This window comes from Crocuta crocuta, unplaced genomic scaffold, assembly GCF_008692635.1.
Source record: "Crocuta crocuta isolate KB4526 unplaced genomic scaffold, BGI_CrCroc_1.0 scaffold70, whole genome shotgun sequence".
NCBI lineage: Eukaryota > Metazoa > Chordata > Mammalia > Carnivora > Hyaenidae > Crocuta > Crocuta crocuta.
The window spans coordinates 9,436,259-9,446,846 of record NW_027528417.1 but is presented as its reverse complement, the minus strand read 5'-3'; the positions used below and the strand labels follow the sequence as shown (position 1 = coordinate 9,446,846).

At 42.8% G+C, this 10,588-nt stretch overlaps 1 protein-coding gene across 1 annotated transcript in view; it reads right to left on the bottom strand.

Annotated features, from left to right (window-relative positions):
• Positions 1 to 208: 208 nt before the first annotated feature.
• The window catches only part of ATP13A4 (ATPase 13A4), a 121,937-nt gene continuing 111,557 nt past the window's right edge, over positions 209 to 10,588 (bottom strand). The window contains exons 29-30 of the mRNA XM_077754538.1: positions 7,408 to 7,488; positions 209 to 2,173 (exon numbers count right to left, since the gene is read on the bottom strand). Coding sequence (XP_077610664.1) covers positions 1,961 to 2,173; positions 7,408 to 7,488 — 294 coding nt within the window. The 3' untranslated portion in view covers positions 209 to 1,960. The remainder of the gene's footprint in view (positions 2,174 to 7,407; positions 7,489 to 10,588) is intronic.

The following is a 10,588-nucleotide window of genomic DNA, read 5'->3' as shown; positions in this document are numbered from 1 at the left end:
TGGCTGAGAAACACCATGTTTCCAGAATTATCTGCAGTCCCAGAGCCTCCAGCCATGCTCAGGAATTCAGCCAGGGAAGGGAATGCGTGTAGATGCTATTGATAAGGAGCAAAACCAGCTTGGGACTCATTCCCTGTCCAGAACATTCACCTAGGATTTGATGTTTGTAATAAAAATTTTGCTTTTGCTTTAAAATACTATCTGTGGATATTTTCCTAAAACTCAGAGTTGTCTGCTGAGCTAACAGAGATCTGGATGTTTTCTGTGCTAAATGTATCCAAGACGACAAAATTGTAATGACGATAAAACAAGGGCAATTTATTGAAGCTTCAAACTTAAGAAATGTGTAGATTGCGTAAGGACTTACATCAATTGATAAACTATAATGTTGTGGTACAAGACCAACTTTTCTCAAAAATAATAGCACAGGGGAGTGGAAATACTTGGAGTTGGACCTGTATCTTTGCTAAACTGAAAGAGTCAATTCTACGGGATTCTACAAGGAACTTTTCCAGAGTAGTAGTTTTCCTAAATTCTACCCGTCTTTGACATTTGAGTCCCATTGCCAATGGAATTAATAGAGAACCACTAGTCTGAATCTTTCTGTCTCTAAAATGGCTCATCTGGTAGCAGGCTGTTAAAGACCCACACAGTTGGGGCGCCTGGACGGCTCAGTCGGTTAAGTGTACGACTTCGGCTCAGGTCATGATCTCACGATTTGTGGGTTCAAGCCCCGCGTCGGGCTCCGTGCTGACAGCTCAGAACCCGGAGCCTGCTTCAGATTCTGTGTCTCCCTCTCTCTCTGACCCTCTCCTGCTCACGCTGCCTCTCTCTTTCTCTCTCAGAAATAAATAAAACATTAAAAAAAAAAAAAGACCCACATAGTCATCTCAAGAGCATCTTGCCAACTTCAGGGCTCCCCTAGCCAGACTTACCATTCTACTTTTTCATTTTGTACTCAGCCCCACAAATTATGTGAGGGGTCCAGCTTGGATTCCTGGGAGAGAAACTAGAGTAGCACGTATCGAAAGAGCATCAGAAATTAAGAATTTCAAGATGGCAACAGCAAAGCATGAAACTAAATGTGGGGCCCTTCTAAGCATGGGGCCCCAGGTGAATGCACAGGCCTTGTGCTCACGAAACCAGGAGACTGTACTTCGCAGGTTCTTTGCCAAACTCCTGATTAATGATATCTGAGGAGTGGAAGAGAAGCGTTTCACTTTTTGGGTGAGGCAGTGGAAAGCCCTTGCACCTTCTTCAGTCTCTTCATTTCCCATCACAGCGAATGTGGAGTTCTTGTTTCCAGCCGGTGGAGCCAACAGGTTGAAGCAGTGACCACTGAGGAGAGCTAGTCTACAGAGTCACCTGGGCCATGAAAGAAGCTCTTGTGTGTTAAGCCACTGAGAGAAGGGACTTGTTTGTGACTGAAGTATGAGCTTAGCCCATCCTTCCAAATATGTAGGGGAAACTCTGAAAGTACTAGGCAGGAAAGGACACCATACAGTGAAGACTGGTGTAATGGCTCTCATGCACTTGTCTTTCCATCAATAAAATAAGAACCCAAAGGTGATCTTTCACATGTTACAATTCTATGGCTACACATATTGCTACTTTCTCTCAGTTCATTTAAAAAATATGTTATCTAAGAAAAAAGATTATATATTTCCCTTGTCCTTTAGCCTCCCAATCTCTGGGCCCATTGCCATCGTTGGTCCATCTTGATTCACCAATACCTTCTGTCCTTTCAGAATCAAGAGGAAGGCACTCTTCTTGGGGGCAGTGTTCTGCTTTGTAGAAAGTATCTTATCAGGTAAACTTGAATTTGCGACCGTGATTGAATAGACTTTTTGTTCCAAAAACTCCAGGTGATTCTGTAAGGGTCTCACTGTTAGAAAACCACTGAAACTGGTCCCTGTTGTCATCGTCGCTATGCTTTACCAACTTAGATATCACTTTGGCCTCAGAGTTGTTCCTCATTGCTCTCAAACACCGGGTTGCTGTAAGACACTCCCCTGCCACATTCTGGCATGTCGGAGTAGGACATTTGGTTTAGCGGGGGCCAGCTGGGGTCATCTGCCAAGGCCCTCTGCCAGATCCGATACTGGCTTTTTGACTGATAGCCAAAACACCTTTTGAAGGTCATCCACAGGGCTCGATTTTCAATAATGGCCTCCTGCAAAACAAAAGAGTTACTCTTTACAACCAGAAGTCAAGGCTATGGCCCTCCATAGGCCCTAAGAAGGAACTACCACGTTGGCTGCTTAGATCCAGCTTGACAAAAACAAAACAAAACAAAACAACCTTGAGGCCTGTACGAACAAGTCCAATGTGGTTTCACGGGATAGGTCTCGGCCTCTCAAGCTTTTCTACCCAAGGGACTCTTCTGGGAGAAGAGAGAGTTCCCAGTTTTAAGAATCTGGAAGCACAGCTTGAAGTAGTCTGCCTCAAGGATGAAATTCCTTTTGAATCTCATAAATAAATTATATTTAAAATCATTCAAATTCTGCACTCTTCTCCATACCACACCCCCATGGAATTACCCTGTAGAAGGATGTGCCACACATACGATGTGCCTTTGGTGTGCCTGCCACAGTCATGAACATAGGTCAGTAAGGTTGGAATATGGGCCACGATCTTAAACTTGGACAGATCTGGATTCAAGTTCCAGCTCCGACATCTACTATGGACAAATTAGTTACCTTCTCTGAGCCCCAGTGATTAGAAATAATAATTCCTTCCTTGTGTAACTCTCCTTACAATGCAGGGCAGGGCATTGCATAGGTGCCTCCCTTTACCGTCTTTCTGAATTATTTATTTCACAAATAGCTATGTACTGTGGCCCTGCTCACTGTGGCCTCTAACCTTCATTTACAAAGTGTTTCATTACAATGCATTTTTTTAAGACTACAAAAGATATGCCTCTTTGGAAAGATTTTGGACTGCCATTCTATTTCATGAGTTAGACTGAACCTCAAACAGAGCCCAAGTTATAACTTATAATACAGAGTGTATAAGAGGTTATTCTGTTATTTTTTCATTTTTATCATAAGTATTAAAGTTAACCATCATAAAAGTTATAAAAAAAAAACCAAAAATTAAACTATGAGAAGCCTGCTGTCCCACAGAATTAGAACTCATTTTGGTGTCTACCAGTGGTATCTTTGCTAAACTGAAAGAATCAATTCTATGGGATTGTACAAGGAATTTTGCCAGAGTGGTAGTTTTCCTAAATTCCACCCATCTTTGACATTTGAGCCCCACTGCCAATGGAAATAATAGCGAACCATTAGTCTGAATCTCTCTGTCTCTAAAATGGCTCATCTGCTAGCAGGATGTTGAAGACCCACACGGTCATCTCAAGAGCATCTTGCCAACTTCAGGGCTCCCCTAGCCAGGCTTGTCATTCTACTTTCCCACAGCAAGGTTGTTTTCTTTTCTTTTCTTTTCTTTTCTTTTTTCTTTTCTTTTCTTTTTTCTTTCCTTCTTATTTAATAAGAGAACAGTAGTTCTCCATCCATCTGGAACAGGGCAGGATCATAGGATCCATTGATGGTCTTAAAGTATAACTTACCTCTAGGAAATATTACCAGGTCTTAAACAAAAAAAAGAGAAAAGAAATGAAACAAAACAAAACACACATACAGACACACATGGAAACTTTAGTGCTGAAGAACTGCCTTGAGTATTCTCATAATTCTAGAAGTATAATGGCCTGTATCTGGAAAGGGAAACTGAAGCACTGAGAAGAAACCTGTTCTGTCAGTCCACATTATAAATTAAATGTAGAACTAGAAACAAAAGGAATCCCTCGGAGCGTCTGGGCGGCTCATTTGGTTAAGCATCCGACTTCAGCTCAGGTCTTGATCTCACAGTTCATGAGTTCAAGCCCCACATTGGGCTCTGTGCTGACAGCTCAGAGCCTGAAGCCTGCTTTGGATTCTGTGTCTCCCTCTCTCTCTACTTGTACTCTGTCTCTCTTGCTTTCAAAAATAAATAAAACATTAAAAAAAGAAACAAAAAAGGAACTCTTTGATGAAATATCATTCCTAAAACAAAACAAAACAACACAACACAAAAAAACACACAAAAACAAAACTTCACCACACAAGCTTTTCAGATTGGCTACTAAAATAATTCACACATACCTGTATATACACAAACATGTAAGTAATAAAAATGGAGAAGGAATAGAGCTCTCCAGATTAGCTCCTACACCTTGCAGTTGGAGGTCAGACCATGAGAAAGCAAGGTAAGGATAATGTCCCATTCAAAATTGTTTGTTGGGCTGCTCTAAGATTAGGGATAATCTTAGCCCTCTCAGCGGACCAGGCCATATGGCAACAGAAGGCCAGCCACCCCCCATGTCTGTCCCTTGAAACCTCTCTGGACCATCCGTGTCACAGGCTGGCCAGGTACAATGGAGTTAGCACAGGAATCTTCACTATCTCCTGTCCGATAACACCTACAGCTATGTGAGGGAAACATTTTTGCTGCATCCATGATAGTCTGTGGTCGTTACCTACTCTGCTAGGCTCACCTCATCGGGCATGAAATCTTAGTGTCTGTAATTCTCCATTACAACTGCCTTCCACCACAGACCCAAATGCCTACTGACAGCAGAAGGGTAACTTCGAACAAGTGGAGACTGCAGTGCAGGGGCCTGGGGGTGAGAGCTAGGACCCCACAGTGTTATTTCTCAGTGTGAAAGCTGCTGGGAACCTCCTCTAAACATCCATACCGGTCTCCATTTCTCACTGGGCTCAAGAAACAAAGGAGAAACTTAATCTTTCATGAGTATCATATTACCCTCTCCATCTGCTGGAGGCGAGCAGCATCACTTCTGACATTTAATAATTGAACAAAGCTTTACCCAGCTTCCATTAGAATAAAGCAGGGTTTTAGACGCTGTAGGTACTGAGATGAGCTCTTGCCAGCACAGTTTATGCCTATAGACAATCTACACACAGATAACTGTAGCACTGGTCCTCTTCCTTGCTGTAGATGCAGAGGAATACCCCTCCGTCATCGGGATCTGCCTCGAATTGCACCCTGGGTCACGGCACATGGTCAAAAAATGTTTGGGGAAAGAGTGAATGAACAAACGAAAGCCTGCATGAGTGATAGATACGAACTAAGAAATGCTAAGAACCACAAGAGACAACATAATAATAATAGTCGATATCTATCAAACATTTATTACGTGCTCCTCTGGGTTCACATTTCATGCTCACAGTAACCCTATGAGGTCAGGTACTCTGATTATCATGATTTTTTAGATGAGGAAACAGAGACACAGAGACATGGAGGAGCAAGTGCTGCCCAGAGTCAGGCGGCAAGGAAGGGGTGGAGCTGAGATTCCAAGCCGGGAGGACTACTTCCGGCTGATGCAGTCTGGCTCACTGCAAGCATGGTGGCAGGGAATGGCTTCCTGCTAGAGGATTACGGCGGACTTTGTTGCTCAGTTACCCTGTAACACATTCCTCCCAACCTTCACCTCCCCACCTAAGAGGAAAAAGCTCACATACAACCTGAGCAAATCTGTCTACTTTTTTGGCATAGATCCACTTTCCCAGAATCCTTTTCTACTCAGGATGACAATAAGACAGAGTTCTGACCAATGAGGCATAAGAGGAAGTCTTCAGGGTGGCTAGAGAAAATGTCTGTTTCCTTATAAAAGGTTCATACTTAAGGACAAAGAGCCTGCTAGTGCCTCTCTTTCCTTTTTTTTTTTTCCTGCATCAAAACAGAGATAAAACCCAGCTATGCGGAAGCTATCGGGACACCATAAGCAATACGCGCAAACGTCAAAGGCCAATATCTAAAGATGGGGAGGCAGAAAAGGGACAGGTTGATGATCCCCAATGACACCACTGAGTTGCTACACCAACCCTAAAGCATTTACCTCCAATCTTCGTGTTAAGTGAGTCCATAAGTATCTTGACTGTTTAAGCCACTGTTACTTGCCTAACCCATCGAGGCTTTGGGAAAGCCTCATGAAGAGGGTGCTACCCGTGCCACAGAGGATGGAATAACATTTCGGTAAGAAGATACTGGGGGAAGCTACACTAGACAGAGTAAATAATGTGATCCCTGCCAGGGACAAGGTCCATGCATGAGATTATCTCTTAAAGGGCAAGGTTCATCCTTCTGCAGCTAGGTACGAGGACACTCATGTGATGCTCTCTTGTTAATCTGGTGGCTTTGGAGACCGTCTGGGTGAGCACGGTACTTCACAGTGTGGTGCCTCAACCAGCAGTATAAGAATCACGTGACAACCCGTTAGAAACAAACGCCTGTGCCTATTCTAGACCTTTGAATCAGAAATGCTGGGGGAAGGGCTGGACAATCTGGGTGTTGATAAGCCCTCCAGGTGACTCTGATACCCACTCAAGTTTGAGAAGCCCTGGATTTGCATACGGAGAGAGGCTCCCATACTTTAATTCCATGCCCTGTTCAGCCACCGGCTCCTGTGTGGTTTTTACCCTGCCTATTAAGGAAGGTGGGGCAGGGAAGCCAGGTGGGGAAGTTCCCCTTCACTGGTGCAAGGCTGTGTTTGCTACCGGACTGGGGACAGATGGAATGTGATGCTCACCTCCCGTTTGACACAGACGTCTTTTCTAGGGGTGCCCCCTGTTCTCCAGGAGGCTTTGAGGAATGGAGATTTGGTCTAAATAATAGCACTGAAAGAGGAGAGAGCGAACTGCATGGCCAGAGAAAGGAGAGCACAAACTCATTTTACTGAGGAAATGGAGCAAATGTGAGGTGAGGAATAAAATCCAAGAAAAACTCACTATGGATCTTATTTCCCATCTGTAAGGTAAAAGAAATAGAAATTGTTAAGTGAAAGAAGCCAGACACAAAAGGCCACATATTATATGATTCCCTTTATGTGAAATGTACAAAAGAGGTAAATCCATAGGGACCGGAGGTAAATTAGTGTTTGCCAAGGGGCGAAGAAGGGGGAAGGGGGGATGAGGAATGACTGCTAATGGGTACAGGATTTCTTCTAGGGTAATGAGAATGTTCTGGAATTAGTGGTGGTGGCTGCACAACTCAGTAAATATACTACAAACCACTGAACCGTACACTTTTTAAGAAGGTGAATTTTATACTATGTGAATCATATTTAATTTCAAAAGATGGATTGAGTTGGTTCTCTATTTGTGGATTTTAGAAACAAACACGACCTTAAACATCATAATCCCATTCTCTTCAGGCCCACCATATAGATGAGAAAATTAACACCTTGTTTGGAATTCACCACAAGAAAGCACCTGCTCATGTGGCCAGGGAAGGGGTCCCCTTGCACTGCTGAGTCTTATCAGCTAAAGCTGTTCTTTATTCAGGCTCCAAAAGAGTTCCCCGTCCATCCCTACCTGCAGTGATCAGCAGCCTGCGGGCACTTACCTCCACCACAAGGGACACAATGAAATTGGAGCTGAGCATAATGATGATGTAAACCCTCCACAGAAGGGGAGTGCAGAGAAGCTGGTGGAAGATGGAGAATCACTGTTAGTTTCAAGACAAATGAATGTCGGAGAAATGTTCACACATTGACAGCATGCATTTTCATAGGTTATAAATCATGTGTATAACAGACATGCTTATATGTATACATTATGTATATGCATATTCGATGCACATGCATATATAATGGAACTATGATTGCTGCTTTATTCTCTTATCTCTCTTTTGTCTTCGTTTTTTGGCGCCCCTGTAATTTCTAAATTTCCTCAAATACATTTGATCGAAATTTGACAAATTTGATCAGAGTGTTTTCAATTGCATACATTGCTTGCTTTTATGAGGGACTACAGGAAGGTGGCTGTATTCGCAGGAGGCTCTGAGGGTTTGTCACATCAAACCTGTTGCCCTCTTCTCTCTGGTGCCGCCTCTCCCCTCAGCTGAGCCCTGCTTTTGAGCCTCGAGCCAGAGCTTCACCCTCAGGGCTGAGTGCACATTGCAAGGGTACTCACCAGTGGAGCAAGCAGGGCTGACATCAAGCTGTCACTTCATGCCTTTCTTTCCCACTTTCTCTGTGTCTTCCCCAGTCCCTCCCCAGGCACATTATATATATAGTGAAGATACTTGGCTTAAATGGATGGATGGATGGATGGATGGATGGATGGACAGATGGATGGATAGATGGATGGATGGATGGATGGATGGATGAAATGAAACCAAGTGCACATTGTTGTACCCTGCAGTGTCTCATACACTACCTTCTACACTGAGGGGATTACAATCCGGCACAACTCTAATGGAGGGCAATGCCATTAAAATTAAAAGTTCAAAACCATTTCTGGGAATTTATCCTAGAGACATACTAGCGCATGCCTGAAATGGTATATGTATAAGGTTATTGTATTGCAGCTTTGTTTGGAAGAGCAAACCACTGGAAGCAGCCTCAATGCCTATCAATAGGGGGCTACATATAAATTATGATACATGTATGTATATTGAAATAATGTGGTAGTGTAAAAAAAGGAATGAGGAAGCTCTATGTACTGTTTGGAACAGTTACCAAAATTCACTGTCCCACGCAAGGACACAGTGTGATGGGGGCAGCCACGCGCGTGCCCCACGTGGGTCCCCTGCTGGGAGACTGAGTGGCAGGTGCTCCCGAGTCACCTTTGGAATCTCCGACCACGTTCGCCCCGAGCCCACACTCATGAGCTGCTCAGAGCTAATACCTGAGGATGGCAGGCTTTCCAGTCACACTCATTCTCGCGAGACACCGGCCACCTCCGATGGGCAACTTGACTCGGCTTTCTTAGAACTGCCCTGCTGTCTGAAACCCACCCCTCTAGCCCTCCTACCCCTGCTTCTCCGTGGGGGTCAGACCTACATCATAGTGTGGGACCCTCCCCACCTTTTCGAGCTTCCCCGTCTCTTTGCCCACAGGCATTTCCTCCAGAGCTTGCTCGTGTGTCTAATCTCACTTTGCCACCTTCAGCTCAGAAGACCTGGACCGATGTAATAGTCTGCTATTTGCGTGAGAAGGTGCCAGGATACACATATAAGAAACGTGTGTGTGTGTGTGTGTGTAGGCATATGTATAAAATATGCTCAAAAGTATAAAATGAAGTATTGTCATCCGTTTCCTCCAGAGAGGAGACCCGGTGGCAGAGGAGGAAGAATGACAGGTTACAATGTTTTAACTTTTGAATAACAAACTATGTGACTGTATCTCTATTTTTTAAAAAATTCATGCAATTTTTTTAAATGAGCAATAATTAGGTTACAAAACAGCATGATTCCGTTTAAAATATACTGCATAAATCAGTCAATGCACATTTATAATATATGAAGTTTTAAAGATGGAAGGATATTGTGAATAATGTTATAATTTTCTCTGCCTGCATATTCACGTTTTCTAGAAGGTACCCGCAATTTTATGTAATAAGAAGAAAAATGGTTATTTTCTGGGTAAGCAATACTTCTCTACAGACTCCTGGGCAGTCATGTCGGCAATGACCCACACTGGTCCCCCTGAAACTAAACAGACTCCCTATTTTGTTGTACCAGAGGAATCAGCCTCTCTGTTGGAGTCTTCACGCTTAAAGAGTGTGACTAAACCCAACATATCTTAACCCTAACTTCTGCAGGATTAAGAAGTTTTAACTCAGAAGGCTAGCAGGTAAAAACTATCTCCATGACCACTTACTGTAATTCACGAACATAATTAACAATAGTGGCGATTACGCTGTTAACCACAGCGATACAATTATCCAGAGGAAAACCAAATGTGGACATTAGTTCGTATGCCACATGTCAGGAAGGGTGTGTGAAGGTTTTGCCGGTTTGCAAGGAACTGTGAGTTCCCAGTGGTCATCTCCATTTAGGAAGCTGATGTACAATGATCAGTCATTTACTGCCATTATGTGCCACGGGCTATGTTAGGCACTGGTAATATGAGAATGAATAAGATAGGACCTTGGCCTTCGTGACATGTGTCTTTGAGTCAGAGAGGCAAGCAGCCTCATGCAGCAGTAAGTAAAAAAGTCCATTCCTTTTTACCATCTCTTCTGTATTCTATTTATTGGTCTAAAGGACATTTGGTAATATTAAGCTTCTAGTTCAAAAGTATAGGTTAAAAGAATTGAAATATACGTTCCCCTTGCTTGTATATGTAAAAATTGTCTCTTATAGAGTTTGACATTTGTCTCTAAGAGAGTTAATGAGGTAAGTTATGGCTCTTTGCAAACAAGTTTTGCAGACATTAAGTATGAGCATATAAACACGTCTTTATAGTTTTTATAGAAAAAAGATGTAAGTACAGATTTGAGGATTAACAGAAAAAGTGTTATAGGCAAACTGTTTTCAACAGCTTCAAAACAGAAGCATTTAGGGCAAAAAAAAAACACCCTCTCATGCTTGAAAGAAAATATATATAAATGTTTCCATTCTTACAGGGATCTTTTAAAAGAAAAATGTTCAATGCTTCTGAAATACCTGAAATCAAGACTAGACAGAATCTTATTTCCTGGCTGGCTTAAATGTTAAAAATACAAATAAATGTAGTATTCTTTTTAACTCTACTATTCCAAAAGAATAATCAGTGTCAAGAATTCATGTCAATTGCAAT